The sequence below is a fragment of the Alosa alosa genome, chromosome 7, assembly GCF_017589495.1.
Source record: "Alosa alosa isolate M-15738 ecotype Scorff River chromosome 7, AALO_Geno_1.1, whole genome shotgun sequence".
In the NCBI taxonomy this organism is placed as follows: Eukaryota; Metazoa; Chordata; class Actinopteri; order Clupeiformes; family Clupeidae; genus Alosa; species Alosa alosa.
Window position 1 is genome coordinate 10,897,299 of NC_063195.1, and position 21,006 is coordinate 10,918,304.

Genomic DNA, 21,006 nt, shown 5'->3' on the forward strand with positions numbered 1-21,006 from the left:
GGGGGAAGAGGGAGCTTGGAAGAGTGAGAAAGAGAGAAGAGAGAGAGAGATGAGGGGTGGGGAGTGTAGAGGGGGGGGGGAACTGGTCTTTCACATCTGCACAGAACTCTTCATCATCCTCGTCCTCGTCCTCTCTGACAGCTGAGGAGAATCACACCAAATCACACACACAGTTAGACGCCATGGCTGGGCATTTTTATGAGCTTAACGTAGCATTCAGCTGACCTTCTCTGTACCATCTGGAGTAGTTTGAGGTGACATTACAGAGCTTTCTACAAATGGTAATGTTATTGTAGAACTTTCTAGAAACATTCTTGCTAAAAAAAAAAAGAAACCACTGCACGCACATTATTTGTTGCATTTTTGTTGACATCTCAATATCTTCCTTGATAGGTTGTTAAACGGATTTTTTTACAAATGGTAATGTCATCATCAAACCTCCTAGAAACCCATTATAGCATTTATATCATGAATCATTCAACACTGTAGGCAGAAGAGAGGGAAATCTGGCTAAAGAAAGAAACCACCAAACCACTGTATGTGCAGGCTGTCCAGTCTTTTAAAAAACACACCAAACCACTGTATGTGCAGGCTGTCCAGTCTTTTAAAAAACACATAGCCTGTTCTGATGTGTGGACAGTTGTACACTGATGTCATGTCTAAATGCAGGAGTGTTTTTCTTATAGAGTTTGTCTGTGTGTGTGTGTGTGTGTGTGTGTGTGTGTGTGTGTGTGTGTTTCTAGGAGTCGGCCAAATGTCATATCCACTTACTGCAGCATTTCCTATAAGCAGAAGGTCACTGGACTGAAGCACAAGTGTCGAAATGGCCAACTACTAGCACACTAGCACATATATACGGTAAATGATGATACATGATTCCTGTGTGTGTGTGTGTGTGTGTGTGTGTGTGTGTGTGTTTTAGCAGGGTTGTGCACAATTCGAATTGCAATTCTGCTTCCTGTTTGCTACCTCAATTGAAATGCAAGTGAAATTCAAGAATTGAATTGGAATTTAAGAGCCAGTTTCAATTCGATTCTGGAATTTTGCACAAGCCTGGTTTCTAGGAGTCGGCCAAATGTCATGTCCACTTACTGCAGCATTTCCTATAAGCACAAGTGTCGAAATGGCCAACTACTAGCACATTTATATGGTAAATGATGATACATGATTCCTCTGTGTGTGTGTGTGTGTGTGTGTGTGTGTGTGTGTGTGTGTGTGTGTGTGTGTGTGTGTGTGTGTGTGTTGTTATGGTGAATGGGAGCTGTGACTGTTTTGCTAATAGTGTGTGTGTGCGTTGGGGGTTGGGTGTGGGTACTGTTATGGTGAAGGGGAGTTGTGACTGTTTTGTTAATAGTGTGTGTGAGAGTGGTGAGGTGGGGGGCATCGGAGGGGGGTATATTATTATGTGGAACCCCAGGAAGTAACCCCTCCAGTTCTAAGATCTATTCTGAAAAACTTCAACTTGCTTTCATGGAAATTCTGGAAAATTCCAAACTCACGGAAATCCCAGCCACCTTACGAGGCAGGCTGGATAATAATAGATTACTAAACCAGGACTCAAAGAATGTTTTTTTTTTTGTTTTTTTTTTAAAGACACTATTTTCGGTTCTGTGGTTCTGTGTGCCCATGCCCACATTATTTATTGAAGCATTGTTTTCATTGCCCTAATGCTTTACTAGATTCACCCAATGCCACACTATTAATGGACAATACCAGAATCCCATACTGAAATTCCTGCAAGTAAGGAAGTGTCGTTCATGGGAAACGCTGTGGGTGGAATGTACCCTACTGCTGCTGATCTGCACAACTCAGTTGTAAATCATATGAATGAAATTTTCTGACAAATAATAGAAATATAATATGATCATAGATAGATAGATAGAGAGGAAAAAAAGAGAGAGAAAATGAGAGAAGAGAGAAAGAGAGACAGAAAGAAAGAAAGAAAGAAAGAAAGAAAGAAAGAAAGTCTGAAAGGGTTGAATGACAGAGCGATAGAGAGAGAGAGAGAGAGAGAGAGAGAGAGAGAGAGAGGAGAGAGGGAGAGAGAGAGAGAGAGAGAAGGACTACCTCAGAACAGTGTGCAGGATTTGGGAGGTCTGAAAGGGTTGTCGCTGGAGGGCACCCCCATCAATAGAGGGTCTTTGTTGGCGTTCTGCAGACAGAAGTTCTTCAGGTCAGTGGCAGCCTGCGACACCTGTAAACAGATAAACAAATAAACACATGCAGTAGTAAACAAGCTCAGTTAACACAACTGCAGACCCCCCAATCGCTCCCTGCCCCGCAATATTAACCGAAGTGAAACCAAATTCTGCTTTGGAATAAAAAAAAGACAGAAAATACAATCATTCACACAAAGTGAATAACAGTTGTTTTGATATACACCAACAAGGAAGTGAGTTTGTTCTTTTCTGAATGGGGAAATACAGCTGTTTCTGTAGAACAGCGCGAGTAGGCGTGGCGGACCAACTGGATGCACGTTTAGGTATGCACCAACGTTTGAGTGCTTCCTCATCAGTATGCAACGCCATTAAGAAAAGAGCATGACACTGTAAAGAAACACACAGGACTGTATGACTTTATATTGTCTTCATAATTGAATTAATTGAAAACACCATTGAAAATGTGTCTCCATTTCCAATCAACTAAAGCAGTAGCCTGGGCTACTCATTAATGTCTTTTATCAACAGAAGAAGCAAGCAACAGCTATGTTAATAATTATAAAATAGCATGTAGGCCTACAGTATGTACAATGTAAAATGTGTAGTTAAATTGGTCAACGCTAAAGGATTTGAATGCCCTGTGAATAAAATTATTGAAAAAACTTGTGGAGGTCTGATCGCAATGACAGCTGGCTGAGCCAATAAGACAACTTTATTTAACATTAGACTAAGCCTGGTGGTTAGCCTGGTCGGGACCTAGCTGCACAGAATAAACCCCCATGGTAGCCTAATGTATGTGCCATCTCTTTTGTGAAACCAAGTCAAGGCTAAATTCAACCAGGATATATGACTAACCCAAAAAAATCCCAGTTAAATCACCCCTCTGGTTTGTTTAAAAAAAAAAACGTATCAAAGGCATATCTTGACTGACACTGCCATGCCACTGACTTTATGCTACAGTGACACAGATCAATTATAAATATTTTTTTTACGTTGTCTGTGTGATTTACCGCATGGAAATCGGACGCCTGTTAACCCACCCTCACACTAGACAATAACATCGTTCAGTGTTTACAGAGAGCGCGGAGAAACAAAAGTAACTGTTCACCCCAACTGTTGCAAGCTTCGTCTCTTTGCATATATTTGCAAGTGACGTCAGCAAAAGACGACTGCGCATAATCGAGGGAGAGAAAAAACAGTAGCCTAATGTCGAGAAAGTTGATGAAATTGTCTCAGCTATTGTTCCCATTACACTTGCGGGCCCGTGATTCTATTTACCTTAGTTATAATGCAATTAGGGATTCTAAAACAACTTTGTCAATATACTAGAAAACACATTGTCTTGCCCACCCTACTTCTAACGCTTTAAACTGGGTGGCTCGTCCGTCTGACTTTCGACCGTGCTGCCGAAAGCCACATACTGACAGCTCCACTTTCCCCCCGCGATGACCGCAGCTGTCTTCTGAGGCTTTCTCTTACCTTGATCCGACGTACGCTCGCCTCTAGCCGCAGCTGTTTGACGGCCTTCTGCGCGACAGCCAAGTTACCGCTGGCGTTGTTGTTTGACATGACGGCGACTGTGGACGGTCAGTCAGTCATCCGGTGGGGCAGAGAGCCGGAAGTTTTGCGTGAGGAAAAGTGACACAGTTGTTCCCGCCTCCCGTCTGTTGCAAGCGCTGCGCTGGATAACCTAGTTTAGTCAGGCTACTCCCACAGAGTCCTACAACTGGAATGTCACTTTTTATGTTCGGCAAAGAGGTGATAGTAGGCTAGACTAAGCAACACATTTAAATTTATTCGTTGAAACATTCACGGGTGAAACTCCATGCTAGCCTAACTTCTAGTTAGTAGGCTAGGCCTAGGCCTATATTTACCACAAAGTAGCCTATAGGCCTATGCTTTGCGTCTTTGCATTATTAACTAGGCTAGGTCCTATGGCAAATTCGCTTGGTATGACACCCAATTTGCATCACCAGTCTCTGGGGTGGCCCCACAGTAAAAGACAGTGGCCCCATCATTTTATTTCCTTCTTCCTGAACTGGACTGGAGTTACCTCGGGGAACTGACAAAGTTGCACACTCTTTTAAAACCAGGTCGCCATCTAGTGGACATAGCGGCCAACATGAAGTAATATGATCAGGAGCCACTCGAAGGTAGGCCTAGAGGGCAGGTGTGTTGAGCAGTGCGAGAGTTTAACAGGTGTGTGCACCATTTGCACATGTTAACAAACCATTTAAAGAAAAAATACATGTTTAGTTTGTCCTGAGGTCAAAAGAAGGAATAGGCGTAATAGGCTATAGGCCTATTTGTGTCTTTTTCGAAACTTCCCCTAGGATTCCCCTGTAGGATTCGTCGGGGCTTTTTGCCCCTTGCTCAGGACATATTGAGGATACAAAATCAATGGGGTTTGCATCTGTTGCAAATTGTCCTACATTTTTTCATAAAATGACTGGACTACTATGGGGACGTTATAGGCCACCAAAGGACTTTTCAGCTGGTAGCAATGCATCAACGTTAATTGCCATCTGCCATAGACGAATAAGTGGACGTGGCCCTGTGTCATAAAACTAGTGTTAGCCTAGCTAATGGACTTTAACCACACTGTATATGTAGGCCTAGTGATCGTGGGTGTACCTTAATTGTTGTTTACATGTGACAAATAGTCATAGCCTAAAGCGTGTGTTCACAATAGGCTACATTTCTTTGCAAGCCACGGGGTCTGATTACGCACTGACATTCCAGGAATGAACGGAACAGAAGAATCCAAAGGACTGCATTTCTGTTGTGGTGAGATCTTAGTGGAGGGTAACCTATGAACAAATAGCCATTCTACAATTGGTTTCGGAAGCATAGCCTATATATATATTTTGTTGTCAGCCTAGAGCTGCACAATGATTGCAATCACAACATGAACCAACAATGTGCCTAATCGCAAAACCTCCAAATAATCATGCACAGTTAATTTGGTCACATTTCTCATTGAGATGTGGGAACAGGTAATCATCATGTCCTCAACAACAACAACAGTCAGAGCAAAAGCAATGCTCAAGTCACAGAGCTGCTGGAGCAGATTGAGGAGATGCTAGCTGGGAATAGCAGCCAACACGGTGAAAAAGAAATCATTGAGATGTGGGAACAGGTAATCATCATGTCCTCAACAACAACAACAGTCAGAGCAAAAGCGATGCTCAAGTCACAGAGCTGCTGGAGCAGATTGAGGAGATGCTAGCTGGGAATAGCAGCCAACACGGTGAAAAAGAAATCAGAATTCTGATTCTGAAAAGACCTGATCGGTGTACTGAAGAAGGGAGAGGCGGCACAGGACACGGACAGGGACATGGACACGCAAGTTGAAGACTTGAGGAGGAAGACAGTGGAACAGCGTGAAAGCATCAAGGCAACACACGGTGATCGAAGTGCTTGTTTTGTCGCAATTCTCAATAAGGAAAAAACTTCTGTATCACCACACGATAGGCCTTGTTATTTTGCACTACTTGAAGCCTTATTCTATATGCGTCACTTATTTCAACATCAGTCCCTCAGTCTGATAATACATCTCTCTCTCTCTCTCCATCACACGATATCTTTTTCTTTCTCTATCTCTTTCTCAGGGATAACACACCTCCCAGCCCTGAGGATCGTTCTGCTGGGGTCTCGCCGCACTGGGAGGAGCTCAACAGGGACACCATCCTAGGCAGTCGGGCCTTTGAGCTGTGCTCTGCCACCTCACCTGTGACAAATGTCATAAGTGTATATGTGTGTGTGTGTATAATATATAAACCAAAACAAGGCTATGGGGCACACCCTGTCATAAGTGTATATGTGTGTGTGTGTGTATAATATATTATCATATAAACCACCAAAACGAGGCACACTATGTCCTCTGGTTTGTGTTCCCCATAGTCTCTGTATGGGTTTATACAGGTACTACCACTAGAAATCAACAGGAACAAGACGAGTAGAGGAAAATGCTTTATAGTAAAAAATCAGGTACAGAGTATTTCCGACACTTCCAGGGATGTCCACAGAAGAGCCGCAAGTCACCTCTTCAGCATCTCTGTAAAAAGGTCAAATAAACCAGTAAGTGATATGTAGTTTATACTATCATATAGTTATTGTGAATAAACATAGTATAGAGATAAGAGCGTGCTATAGGAACTTTGAGGATATATGGATTATACACAGGTTTTTCTTTCACTCTTGCTGAGAAGAATGTATATACATTAAATAATGCAATAATGTGTAGCAGATAAAAAAAATAATGATTGAAATAAATAAAGAATGAAGTGAAGCTACAGAAGTGGACTTTAAAGAGTTGTGAGATAAATGTGAAGGATGTTATGTGAATGTCAGAAGTGAACTTAAAGGAGAAATCCGGCAATTTTTCACAAGAATTTCTCAAGATGACTGAGTACTGTCGGTATGGAAAAAAACAAAAACAATTGGTTTTACCAGCTCGAGTTGCTGCAGCCAACAGTTACAGCTTCCTGGCAGCTACGGTGCTACACTCTGGGGACATGTTCATGAGCCCCCCTGTTCATGCAGCAACTTGAGCTAGGTAAAATCGGTTTTAGTTTTTTTTTTTCCCGTACAGACAGTACTTGGTGACCTCGAGAAATGTAGACCTTATTTGGAAAATCGCTGGATTTCTCCTTTAGAGTTGTGAGTTCAACGTGAAAGGTGTTATTTCTCCTTTAGAGTTGTGAGTTCAACGTGAACGGTGTTGTGACCCACAGCAGCCCTTTTCGTCACTCTTGTCGGCGCAGTCGGCCTCTCCGTCACAGGCCCAGCGACCCAGGATGCAGCGGCCGTCTCCCTGGCACTTGAACATAGATTCCTTGCAGGTTGCCTCGGCTGAGAAAGGTCAAAGGTCAAACTTAAGAGCAAAATTTTGTTATCTAATGTACATGTATGCACTGCTTTTGGAGACGGGTGGGTGGGTGAGCAGACAGAAAGACTATTTTTCATTTATAACTGTGAAATGTTCTAAATGAATGAATCAATGTGAATATTTTCAACCACACGAACGCTGACCCAGTTGAGACGGTTGCTTTCTGGGATTTCATATAAGTATAAGTATATATACTTTTTTGATCCCGTGAGGGAAATTTGGTCTCTGCATTTAACCCAATCGGTGAATTAGTGAAACACAAACAGCACACAGTTAACACACAGTGAGGTGAAGCACACACTAATCCCGGCGCAGTGAGCTGCCTGCTACAATGGCGGCGCTCGGGGAGCAGTGAGGGGTTAGGTGCCTTGCTCAAGGGCACTTCAGCCACAGCCCACTGGTCGGGGCTCGAACCGGCAACCCGACGGTTACAAGACCAGAGTGCTAACCAGTGGGCCACGGCTGCCCCAAATATAAAGGTTATTGTTAAGCATATTTGATAATATAAGTGGCAAAGCTGAAATAGCCCACGCAGTGATGTCATATAGAACGTGTGTGTGCCTGCGTGCACTGGGATGCTGCTGTGAACATGCGCATGATAAACGGTCAGTGTGTGTGAGTTCCTAGACCAAAGTTCGAAGAGACGATGGTGGTCTGTGACTTTTCTCCCATGAATATTAGCCACTAGAAAGTGCTAGCTAGGTAACTACTTTGGTGACTGTGATAACGCGATAGACTGCTGCAGAAATGTCTAGCGCTACAGCTATAGAGAAGTTAGCCGGACTGAGTGGGATCAGCTTGCCCAGAATGTGTCTATTCTTTAGTGAAAATATGCCCCACAACTCTTCTCATTGCTATTGTGTGTGTTTGTGTGTGTGTGTGTGTGTGTGTGTGTGTGTGTGTGTGCGGCGCAAGTGTACTAGCAGTGTGTCTACCTGAGGGTGTGTATACATTTGCATGAATATTTATATAGCCTATTGTTTATGTATGTGCAGTGCATGGCTGCATTTAAAAAAAAAAATTACAGATAAAATGACATGGGCTTAACAATAGGCCTAACAGCTGTTTTGAGTTAAGGCTATGTTTAGCCTAATTGAATAACTTGATATAGAATACAAACACCATTTTGTGGAATGACCAGGGGCGTCACTAGACCTTATTCACTGGGGCACGTGCCTTAGTAAAATTCTCCAGTGCCCCAGTAAAATTCTAGCGCTGCTCTCGCTGGAAACGGCAATCATGAGCGCATCTCCGTGCCTGCTTTAGTCATGACTCAAGCTTGTCACTTACCAGCCAATAAAAAACAAACAAGGAAAAAAAGAAAAGGCCATAATAGCCAATCAGGAAATAGCACCTCGCAACAACCAATCAAAATCGTTCACATGATTCTTCCGAGTGTTTCCTTGTACAGTGGAAACCGCTGAAGCTCATCACATCACTTTGAGCGCAGAGTAAGTCATCCCCTGTTTTAATGTTACAACAAATTCACAACTTGTTTGACAGAAGTTGATTGATGTTAGAGAATGTTGCCCACATAATTAGCATCTGTTTTTCAATACTTAGCGTCAAATTTGTAGCATAAATTTAGCAGCAGTTTACCAGCTTGTGCTCTCTCCCTGACACACACACTCACACCATGCGTAGGCTGCATGCACACATGCGGACAATTAATAATGATTTACGTATAGTGTAGAGAGATTCCTGTAAAAGTAGCCTATATTGTTTGTGAAGCTGTCCTACTGTAAAACTAAACATAGCCTTCTGATAAACTATTCAGAGATGGGCATCAGAATATTCTTCCTGAACAGAGGCAGAAGGAGAGGAACAGTGAGGAGAGATGAGGAGGACGAGGGAGGTATGATAATTGCCCACATTAACAGTATTATTAACATTTATGTTAAAGTGCCAGTGCTGTGATTTGATCAATGGTTTGATGGCAAACTAAAAAAAGTTTGCTGCATTTGCAAATGTAGCCTATAATAATCTACACAGACTCTGTGTAGATTATATTTGGAAATTATCACCAAAAGTCAATATGAAGGCTTTAGTAGGCTATTTAAGCTACAAAGAACTGCAGTATTGCCAGGATGACTATAGGACCCTTGCCTGGGAGGGAAGTATATCTCAATTTTGACTAAAAATAAGCTTTCCCTTGTGTTAGTAGGAAAGCCTATAAAATTCATACAGTGAGTATAGACCTACTTTAGGCCTATACTCGCTATAGACTAGGCTGAAGGGCCACGGCTGAAGTGCCCTTGAGCAAGGCACCTAACCCCTCACTGCTCCCCGAGCGCCGCTGTTGTTGCAGGCAGCTCACTGCGCCGGGATTAGTGTGTGCTTCACCTCACTGCGTGCTGTGTTTCACTAATTCACGGATTGGGTTAAATGCAGAGACCAAATTTCCCTCACGGGATCAAAAGAGTATACTTATGCCTATGTGTTTGGATGTTGCTGGATAGTGGTTCTTACAACAATTGAGGGAGAGAGTGCTGGTCCTACAGTATGACAGTGACAATAATGATTTTGAAGCTTGTAGCCTACCCGTAGGCTAGCCATTTATTTCATATTGCGCGCACATTTATTATTTTTTTTTATTTTTTTAATGTATTGGGAGTTGGGTGCCTGTGCCCCAGCAAAGCTCTAGGTCTAGAATCGCCCCTGGGAATGACGAATGGCCATATGTAATTTGGCCAGCATGACTTTGCAAAAAGTTTGAAATCTGTCAGACCAAAGGTTTGGGAAATATGCGAATAACACACGCGCAAATTTCCAAACACACATACAAAACACACACAGACAGACAGACGTTCCAGTCATAGATAGATATTCTGTGTGTGTGAGTGAGTGTACATGTGTGTGTGTATATATGTGAATGTGTGTACATGTGTGTGTGTGTGTATGTGCGTGCGTGTGTATGTGAGTGCGTGCGCGTGTTTGTACGTGCATGTATATGTGCGTGTGTGCGTGTATATGTGAGTGTGTGCGTGCTTGCGTATATATGTGTGTGTGATTACATGTTTCATGGACAACTCACCACAGCTCTTCTCGTCACTCTTGTCCCTGCAGTCGCTCTGTCCATCACACACCCAGTGCTTGGGGATGCAGCGGCCGTCCCCCTTACACTGGAACTGGTGGTCCTTACACACGGTGCTGGCTGAGAGAGGTCACAGAGGTCAGACCGTATCCAAGGTTACCTTTTTAGCTGCATTACAGCATGCTCTAGCTAGCATACTGTAGTAGCATAACTTTAGCATCATTTTAAACACTGTAAAAACACTGTAAAGAATGTTGCCTAGAGTAAATTAGTCTCAATGTGTAATTGCATTGGGAAAGTTTTAAATATTTTTTTGTTACATACATGTAAAGGACTATGGTGTTTGTACATGTTGAGGGGAAAGAGAGAGAGAGAGAGAGAGAGAGAGAGAGAGAGAGAGAGAGAGGCTAACTTGTTAAATGAAAAACTCACTGCAGTTTCTCTCGTCACTTCTGCACCTGCAGTCGCTTACTCCATCACAGACCCACTTTTGAGGAATACAGCGGCCGTCCCCACACTTGTACTGGTTATCCTTGCAAGCGACATTGGCTATGAGACAGGACCAAACACCAAACACATGTGGCCATGTTTAACTTTTAGAAATCTTTAGAAATCAGACACATGATGCAAAAAAACCCCTTTACACTATGTCAAAGCAAACTGCATGTATGTATATATCTATTTCAGATACAGTAGGCCCAGGTTGGTCAGTGATATAGGTAGCGGGAAGCTACGTCAAGGCGGGGACTCTGACATGGGCGAGACCTCTCCGGTGAAGTGAAATTGAATAAACCAATCGTCAACTAGTAATCCCATTTACATGGACATGTTTAATCTGATTAATCTGATTACAAACAGAGTAATGGCTCAATCAGAATAAAAATGACTCATGTGAACCTCAACGGATCGGATTCAACCCGATCCAATTACATTTCCAATCGGACCGAGAGAAGTGGTGTAGGCTACTCCATTCTGATAATCTGATCGATTGAAAAATCCGCCCATGTAAGCAGGTAGGCTACTCTGATTGTTAGAGTAGGTTACATTTCTTCCTTCTGCGCAAGTGTTCCCTGTGTGGTAATAAAGCACAGTGATGTAAACAAATGAGTTGCCATGGTGGCAACACAACTAGAAGCAGCTTCTAAATAATTAAATGCTTGTTCCATGTCAATGCAGATTAAACGGCAATCAGTTGATCATGTAAACAGTTCGGTTGAAATCTTTAATCAGATTAATTTCAATCTGATTGAAACAACAGCTAATGTTAAATTCTGATCTATATATTTTTAAATTAACTTCGGCCTGACTCTGCCCACATCAGGTGTCTGATTTCGTTCTGCCAGTGTACATGCACTGTCGTTTTATAGCCGACCCAGCCATTGCACAGACACTGTATTTACTTAGGCTATATCATAAGCACTTTAAGAAGAAATGTAAAAAGTCTGGTACTTAAATATGAATTAGTTGATGGCAAAATTGTTTGTATTAAAGCAATATAGCACCAATGATCGTGGGGTTGGTAATGGATATTCCCAAGGAGATGGTTCGGCCGTAACCAGAAAACTGGAGGCCGGTGGCCCAGGTAAAACGCAGTTGTGACTCGTGGGAATATCCATTGCCAACCCTATGATCAACCGTGGTGTATTGCTTCAAATGTCTTTGACAAATGAAAAGAATACCAGCACTGTGAGAGTTCCTTTAGTTATGTGGTCTTTCCTTATGCATTTATATATTTACCGCATAGCCTCTGTGGACAACTTACAGGACCTGGGATAGCAAACCCTGTGGAACTTACAGGACCTGGGATAGCAAACCCTGTGGAACTTACAGGACCTGGGATAGCAAACCCTGTGGAACTTACAGGACCTGGGATAGCAAATCCTGTGGAACTTACAGGACCTGGGATAGCAAACCCTGTGGAACTTACAGGACCTGGGATAGCAAACCCTTTTAATCAGGGACACAGCGCTGTCTGTCCTGCTTGCCTCGTGGAACACTGATGCTGTTACTCTCCCAGCTCTCTGCTCAAACCAAAGCTTACTGCCTGCCTGTTGTCCAGTTGCCTCTTCAACTGATAAGCCCTGAAATATTTTGTGACTGTTAATTTTTTATTTCAAGACGATGCAGCTATTAATGTAAACATAAGAAAAAAGTGATTGACATAACTCACACAATATCAATTACTGTACACTACCTGGCTACCAATTCAACAATGCGTACCTCTTGCTCAGTTAAAGGAAGGTCATTGAAGACCCTCTCACTCTCTGCTAGTAACGTCCTTAGATCAGTGCCTATCAGAGCACTGTTGTAGAGGTTTGAAAGTGGCTCGGGCAAATTTAGCTGCAAAGTTTTCGGCATATACCTATCTGAATGACCCTCAATTACTGACAAAATAGCAGTCCCCTTGCTATTTTTGGCCTCCATCTCACACTCATAAAGCTTGTTGAATAGCTCCATATATTCAGCTTCTTTAGGAACTATGCTGGGTGATGGTATATTGATTACAGGCCTATGTGGCACAAAAATACTTGACAGTTCATTGTACTGCACCTTGCCGGTGTTATACGGGAACTGGCTTTCATGTTAACTGGCTGGACTGTTTACTTTGCCTCTGGAGTTAGCGCCCCCTTCTAACGTAACCGCCCCCTTCTCTTGCAGGTGTGTTCAGCTGATGATTTAGCCTCCGATACCTGGCCGCAGATTCGTCTGTTTAACTGAAGTTCAAATAGACATGTTTGTGATGCTCCACTTTGTTGTTTAATAAAGCTTTACAACACGATGTGTCGGCGTTGGAAGTGTCAAGTTGTCTGTAGTAGGCTAGGCTACATGCGCTGGACCATGAATATGCCACCAAATAAATAAAACTAAATAAACTCCACGTGGGTCTCGAACCACTACTAAATTAAACTGCTTGCATGATAACCTGACATTTACCTGCTTGCGCCACTAACCAGTTGACACTTCCCAGTGAAATTGGTAATATGTACTAGGCCTACTAGTAAATGAGGTCAACTATGTTATTGTGTTTAGCAGGTTAACACAGCGGATTATGGTGACTGGCTACTGTGTTATCTTGCAATGTTGCCCAAGCTGTTTACTTAAGCCTTCAAAAGCCAGTTGCCGTATAACACCGGTCTTACTTGGCGGGGCCCAGGCACAGGGCATGTCCGTGCAGGACACGTTGTATTTTTGTTCAGCGGCAGCTAAGAGGACATACATGAGGGCAGCTGCATGTGAACAAGCTTCACCGAGTCCCGCCTTGCAGGTGGAGTGTGCCAACCCATGCCGACTGAAATGGAGTGTTTGTGCTATGCAGAAAGCATAGCAAGTGTGGGCATAACACCGGCAAAGCACGTCTGCCAGGCGCAAAGACATCACGCAACATCTCTTCGGGAGCGTTGCCCACCATTGATGGCAGTATTTTATCCCACTCTGCACAGCACAAACACTCCATTTCAGTCGGCATGGGTTGGCACACTCCACACTCACACCACCAGTTCGTGTTTGCTCTCGTTCTCTCATCCAACTCGCCTTGACTAGTCGCAACGTCCTCTCTTCCCAGATCCAATTGCTCGCAACTCCTCTTCAGTGAACTCAGGTTCGAAAAGGTAGGGTCTTGGATCTTGGTAATGTGGCTAAAATAAAGCTAACCGGGCCGTTTCTAGATTAGGACAATGGCTGGGTCGGCTATAAAACGCTTTGGCTCACTCCTCCAACTCTAGGGACTGCGGGGAGTGACCCAATTTCACCTAGGGGTGGTGTATTCCTTTAACATCTAGATTTATTTGTGTGTGTATGTGTGTTTGTGTGTGTGTGAGTGTGTGTGTGCATGCATGGTAAAACACTCACTGCAGTTCCTCTCGTCACTCTTGTCCCTGCAGTCTGCTTCCCCGTCACACACCCAGTGAGGATAGATGCAGCGCCCGCTACCGTGACATTTGAAGTGGTTCGGCTTGCAGGTGGTCTCACCTGAGATGGGTCAGGTGACAGAAACCAAATGAACCTTCTGAGATGATGCAGGTAGCTCCCACCGTAAAAAAAAAAAAAAGCAAAAATGTGGAATTTCCAAAGCAAAATAATTGATATTGATAAGTTTAATTAAGTATAACTAACATTGGAATTTTACATTAATACATTAGCACAGCTAACTTAATTAGTTTAAAAAAAGGAATTGGATCGATTGATGGTTACGACCAGTAATGTGTGTGTGAGTGAGAGAGAGAGAGAGAGGAGGGGGGGTATAACTGCAAACAGACGTGTGTGTGTGTGTGTGAGAGAGAGGGGAGGGTATAACTGCAAACAGATGTGTGTGCATGTGAGTGTGTGTGTGAAACTCTCACTGAAACTACTGTGTGTTTGGCATGAGGAGAGAGTGAGTGAGTGAGTGGGAGAGAGAGAGAGAGCGAGAGAAAGAGAGAGAAAGAAAGAGAGGGAATAATGGCTAAAACTCACTGCAGCTCTTCTCGTCACTCTTATCCCTGCAGTCACCCTGTCCATCACACACCCAGTGTTTGGGGATGCAGTGGTTGTAGCCATGACAACGGAACTGGTTTTCCTTGCAGGGTGTGTCGGTCAGAGTTTCCGCTAGAAAAAAATGGTGCCGGTCAGAGGTTTCTTTTTCCGGACATTTTGATGATATGCCGGTCAAATATCCTATTATCGCTTCTTAATTAGTCAAATTGAGGAAAACTGGAGACAGGCTATGTAGCTTAAAGAATGACATAATCAGGCTGTATAGAATGCAACGTGTTCATTAGCCTAACTTAAACATGCCTAACAAGATCTAGCCAGTATCTATGTTTTCATGGACAACAAGAGTCCGCTTCGTTCGTTGTTTTAAAAAGGCGTTGTTGCTGCTATACCACGTTATCTCCAGTGGTGACTGTTTAACTTGCACAGATGCGCACACAAGAATGAGCGCTCACACCACTACCCCCTAAGCTATGCCTCTTTATTTGATAACAATAAATTAAGAAATGTTGCTTATTCTGAGAAATGATTAGTTTCTTTTTCTTTCGGCCCGCGGTTCAATGATACAGTTTAATTGTGCCTGAAATTATCAGCGGACCAGCAATCTCCTCGTCGAGGAGGCCCTAACTCTGCAGATTATAGACAGAGAAAGCATATAGGCCTACTGTATGCTTTGGGTAAAGAACACAGTTGCATGTCCAGTGTCTACACGGAGAATGACAGTGTCTTGGAGCGTGCGCTTCCTATTTGAAATGCAGCATAGGCTATGCGTGTTGTTTAATAGCATACTTTTCAAACGGTAGAGCCTGTTCATTAAAAAACATAGCCAGAGGATGTATAATATAGGCTTACATATTAAGGCTTATTCTCAAATTCAGATTGCGTTAGGGGCCGGGATTATTAGCCAATTTCAATCGGACAATTTGACCGGAGAGATTTAATTTTGTCGGACATTTCATTTTTTTTTCGGCCAATGTCCGGTAATTACCGGACAACGGAAACCCTGGTGTCGGCTGAGGGCGGTTGAGACATCCAAACAAAATCATATGGTTTATATGTTTGTTTCGGTCAAAATCGGTCTCATAATCCTACGGTAAATGTATGCATAAACTGATATACTTATGAATGCATGAATTGAAAATGTTAACCTTATTTATTATTGTGGGGGAGTCAGTCTTTTCTGTAGTTTTGGAAAGTTTGCACTGAAGTTGACCTAGTGGTGTTTTTGATATATAGAATATCCTTGAATTGAATTTCCCCTGGGGATCAATAAAGTATCTATCTATCTATCTAGAATATACTTTAAGTAGAAACCAGCAGCAGGTAAAAGCTGAGAGAGAGACAATAATGATAGAGAAAGAGAGACACTGTGTGCTGTGTGTGTTTCACTAATTCACGGATTGGGATAAATGCAGAGACCAAATGTCCCTCACGGGATCAAAAGAGTATATATACTTATACTTATACTGATGAGCAAGAGAGAGAGAATGATGAGAGAGAGAGAGAGAGGGAGATAATGATGAGAGAGAGAGAAGGAGATAATGATGAGAGAGGGAGATAATGATGAGAGAGAGAGAGAGAGAGGGAGATAATGATGAGAGAGAGAGAGAGAGGGAGGGAGGGAGATAATGATGAGAGAGACAAAAAAGAATGATAATGAGAGAGAGAATGAGTCAGGCCTCTGTATGCACTGCAGTCCTGATGAGAGAGATAGAACAATGAGAGAGAGAGAGAGAATGATGAGAGAGCGATAGAACAATGAGAGATAGAGAGAGAGAATGGCCTCTGTACGTACTGCAGTCCTGATGAGAGAGATAGAACAATGAGAGAGAGAGAATGATGAGAGAGAGATAGAACAATGAGAGAGAGAGAGAATGATGAGAGAGAGATAGAACAATGAGAGAGAGAGAGAGAGAATGGCCTCTGTACGTACTGCATTCCTGATGAGAGAGAAAGAACAATGAGAGAGAGAGAGAATGATGAGAGAGAGATAGAACAATGAGAGAGAGAGAGAGAGAGAGAGAGAGAATGGCCTCTGTACGTACTGCAGTCCTTCTCGTCCTTCTTGTTGGGACAGTCTTCGTCTCCGTCACATCGCCATATTTTGGGCACACAGGTGCCATCTCCACAGTCAAACTCACCTGGACGGCAGGTGGATCGTGCGCTTGCTGCCAAACACAGAGACCAGCTTAGTTTAGGGCTCCCTCTTCAGGCGAGAAGCCCTTACTACAGTTTACACACGCAAGTTGGCTGAAGATGTACCATTGTAAACCAAAACGAGTACCCTGGAAATCCAGAGTTCTCACGAGATCGCATCGGTGTATCTGATATAGGTGGGCCATGAGGCGAGCTAAACAGATGATGACAGCGCTGCAACAAATCAGTCAGTAAACATTGGTTGTAGTGTTATCCAATTGCGTCGAAGTACGGAATCAGTCAGTAAACATTGGTCGTAGTGTTATCCAATTGCATTCAGTGATATTTTCAAATGCATGCTTGGTGCCGCCCCTCGAGTTGGGCCATTTTCATTATTCGTAGCCAGACCCTTAATCTTTCTAGATTACCAGGGTCTGGATTTTCCAGGCTACAAAACGAGGCTATAGCCTACATTGTACACAAACCATTGTATGGTTGTGTTCTATGCATTCGGCAGGAGGTGGCGAAAATGCATTAATGATCTAGTCAGTGTACTCTGCAGCTACGCTTTGGTTTACATTATGGCCGCCGCATGAATAAGGTGTTCTGTCAAGAGAGCTTGCATATACTGTATACTACATCCAGTGGTGTTGACTATACTCATTGAATTTACTAATTGCTAATTATATATTGAGTAATTTATTACCAAATATTTTAAGTGTGCTTGCGCAAGCAATACAATCATTTATTGAATAATTAAAGGCCTAAGAAAATTAAAGAAAATCTGTAGAGGATTTACCTGCAGTCACCACAATGGCAGCTATCAGGAGGGTCAGGAGGGTCCTCATTTTGGATTTCAGGGATATACGGCAGCACTGGCAGCCTTTCTTATACACAACAGTTGTTTCATAAACTGGTGTTGCAAGAGGGCAGATAGAGAGAGAGAGAGCAAGAGAGAGAAAGAGAGAGTTTTACTTCATTACAATGTGCAACAGCACAAAAACTTCAATCAATCAATATGAACAGAATGGCAGAAGCACAAACCCACACAATTAAGATAAATAAGTAACACATAAATACAAACTTTTGCAGATGTCCAAAGTGCAACTTGTTTGCAATGACAGTACACAAAACCGTGTGTCTACAGGGGAAATAACCAATACCTTTATCAATACCAATAGCCTTGACTAGGGCTGGAAACAGACCTCACCACCAGGCATTTGATCAACCTTATTCCTTCTGCTGATATAAATGGCCATCTTAACCTGTCCCAAAATAGAATCCAGCAATTTGCATTTGTTCTGCCTGCGTCTTGTGTACTTAGCACCAAGAATAAAAACCTCTGTGGAGAACTCTACACAAAACCCGCTAATCAAACACTGCAGAATGAGGAACAAAGGTCTGGTCCGGATGGATGACCTGTTCAATTACCTTACCTAGCCTATTGGCCAGTGCCTTGGAAAGCAATTTGTAGTCACTGCACAAGAGACAAGAGTGACATGGGCCTCCAGCACCTTATGGAAAACAACGTTGGGGGCATGAAACACCATCGAGCTCCAGCAAGAGCACTCCGCTCAGGGAGGCATTCCTCAGGTGAGGGCACTCTGCTCAGGGAGGCATTCCTCAGGTGAGGGCACTCCGCTCAGGGAGGCATTCCTCAGGTGAGGGCACTCCGCTCAGGTGGCGCTAGAAGCTATTTTAATGGCTCGTTGCCACGTTAGACTATCAAACTTCCCTGTACCTGAGGCCGCCATGCTCCCAGCCTACAAGCAGGCGCCACAGTTCGAGAAAATACTACACTAAACACACCACAAACATCAGATGGTAAATAAAGTTTCAAAAACACAAAAAACATGTATTTTTGTGATCCTGGCACAGTGCCCACACACAGCACTCGCTCATACGCTCACTCACTCAGCATGTGAGAGAGAGAGAGAGAGACATTACTTTACAAAAAAACATAAAAGCACATCTTAATCAACAAAGACACTAACAACATAAAGACCATAAAGATATGGCCTCAATTGAAACACTTGAGTCCTATCACATTTATAATCACTTACTGTGTACAGAGCTGAAAATGAAAAGAAGCAAAAGTAATTGGTATGACCGAGGTGAATATCACAGGCTTTGCATGAGTTTTTTTTACAAACATCTATTGCAGTATAATGTTTCTTGTCATAGCTGGTCAAATGTGTCATACCTTTGAGTAAGGATTCTCCCAACCCCCCTTTATTTCTCTCTCTCTTTGCAGAGTCCTTTTTTCTCAGACGCCTGCTCAATCAGCAAGTGATCAGTTGTCTGACTGGACCCCCCTTAAAAAGAGTCATCCCAAAAATAACATCACTCCCCTCCCACCTTCTTTCGTAAGAATGAAAAAACTCTAGGTTATTGAACTCAGAACTGTATTTGGCCCACCAGAGCAAGGCCAATGAATTGCACAACACTGCTATTTCTGGGGGTGGCCTAAAACCAGCAAGTTAGCAAGCTGAAACACATGGAAAAAAAAATAAAAGTCTTCTAACAATTGCATTGTTGTGCTGTAGTTTTGGATGTAATGCTGTGAAAAGCTTGTTTAATGTTGTGCAATGAGGTCAATAAATCATCTACTAGAGCTACTGCTAGAGGGGACTGCAAAGCACTATATAAGGCATGGGTTGCAGCAGAACACTTATCCGACTCTCAGAGCAGTTGAGAAAAGGTCATAATAAAAAATGGTGCAGAACGGTAATGGGGCAGCTGTGGCCTACTAGTTAGGGCTTCAGGCTTGTAACTGATGGGTTGCCGGTTTGAACCCCAACCAGTCGGAAAAAATTGTGTGGGGGAAGTGGTTGAGCACTGCCCTTCCATGCCCACTGTCCTCCCTTGAGGGAGGCATCTAACCCCTCACTGCTCCCCGAGTGCCACTGTAGCAAGGCAGCTCACTGCTCTGGGTTAGTGTTCTCATTGTGTGCATCACCTCACTGTGTGTTCACTAATTTACGGATGGGATAAATTCAGAGGCCAAACTCCTTGTATACACAAGTAACTTGGCCTATAAACCTGATTTGCATTTACATTTGCATATCATGGGGGCTGCCCTGTGGTTGCTGATCAGGAACCCCCGTACTGGCTTTCTGAGGGGACCAAAACCAAGATGGCTGAAAACTCACAGAGGGGCTAGTGTTTATTCACTAGCGTTTCTCAGTTGAGAAAAGGTCAAAATAAATAGTAACAACACACAGGAAATCATTGGTGGCAGCAAAACACTTGACAGAATCTCCCAGGACTCCCAACACACAGGAGATAATAAGAATCCGATGATTTACAAATCATGACAAGCCTATATGTAATTGAGAATAGGCCAAAGACAATATATACACTGTTGAAGGAGAGAAATTGTATTGTTCTTTTGTTTGGGAAAATATATGTTAATTTTGAATTTAGTGCTAGCATTTTTACTGTGTTGCTTCAGCTCCACATTTAACAATATTCTGTGAATGTTTAGTAACTGAGGAGACCAGTAGCTAGAGTTTTGAGAATGTGGTCCCATTTCTGCCCGATATAGGATTTAATCTACTCAACAGTTTGGGGAATTATTAATTACTGGTATGTTTTTCATTCCTTGGTGCACCCAATTACATAGGTCTGGACTGCAGACAGGCCATTTTAGCACTTGGACTTGTTTGAATATTATGCAGAATTCATTTTGGCATTGTTTTCCTGACATAAGAAAGTCTCTCTGGGATGCTCTTTTGTATCCCCATCCATGGTAACAGTTCACCTAATCAATTGTGAAATGTTCCTCCTTTTGTTGTCTTTATTTATTTGTTGCCTCGTCCCAACTTTTTAGAGACGTATTGCTCATATCAAATTCAAAATATGTGCTTATATTTTCCATGAAATTGTCAAATTCCTTCAACAGTTGATATGTTGTCTTTGAACTATTCTCCATATAGGGGTTGTAAATCATTGCATTTTATTCACATTTTACAAAGTGTCCCAACTTTTTCAGAGTCGGGTTGTAGTCTCAGGACCAGAGAACAATGACGCGGGATATCTGCAAATTTGTTAATAATTTAATCTGTCTCCATGGTAATGATATGGCCTTCTTTGCTCTAAAAAGATTTAATGGATGTTACAGTCAAAACACAATTTGCCTGGCATCTGGCGAACTTACTAAGCCGTCAAGATAGCAATTTCAAACTGGCCATTCCATTGTTCGAATATAGACCTTAAAGTGTGTCTAAACTGGGTTTTGGGAATCTGGGTAAAGCTGCAGACCATGTGTTTCAGACCGTCAAGTTAGGGTCCAAGATGTTCGATGTAAGATTGTC

General features: G+C 42.8%; 2 protein-coding genes across 3 annotated transcripts; both read right to left on the minus strand.

The window, feature by feature from the left end:
- Nucleotides 1-68: 68 nt before the first annotated feature.
- Nucleotides 69-3,999, minus strand: si:ch211-286b5.5 (uncharacterized protein LOC100003596 homolog). Its single transcript, XM_048248088.1, has 3 exons — nucleotides 3,639-3,999; nucleotides 2,068-2,194; nucleotides 69-141 (listed from the first exon to the last, which is right to left on the minus strand). The coding sequence occupies exons 1-2, from the start codon at nucleotides 3,726-3,728 to the stop codon at nucleotides 2,069-2,071; spliced, it is 216 nt and encodes a 71-aa protein (XP_048104045.1). The 5' UTR covers nucleotides 3,729-3,999; the 3' UTR covers nucleotides 69-141; nucleotide 2,068.
- A 2,119-nt stretch (nucleotides 4,000-6,118) lies between these two features.
- LOC125297575 (low-density lipoprotein receptor-related protein 1-like) lies at nucleotides 6,119-19,004 on the minus strand. Of its 2 annotated transcripts, XM_048248022.1 has the most exons (10): nucleotides 18,894-19,004; nucleotides 18,754-18,764; nucleotides 17,490-17,603; nucleotides 16,600-16,722; nucleotides 14,537-14,668; nucleotides 13,934-14,053; nucleotides 10,517-10,633; nucleotides 10,085-10,204; nucleotides 6,894-7,013; nucleotides 6,119-6,216 (listed from the first exon to the last, which is right to left on the minus strand). In XM_048248022.1, coding segments are annotated over exons 3-10 (783 nt in total). In that variant the 5' UTR covers nucleotides 17,539-17,603; nucleotides 18,754-18,764; nucleotides 18,894-19,004; the 3' UTR covers nucleotides 6,119-6,214. The 2 variants fall into 2 exon arrangements, with proteins under 2 accessions (XP_048103979.1, XP_048103980.1); XM_048248023.1 differs by lacking the exon at nucleotides 18,754-18,764 and having other exon boundaries at nucleotides 18,894-18,989.
- Between the last annotated feature and the right edge of the window lie 2,002 nt (nucleotides 19,005-21,006).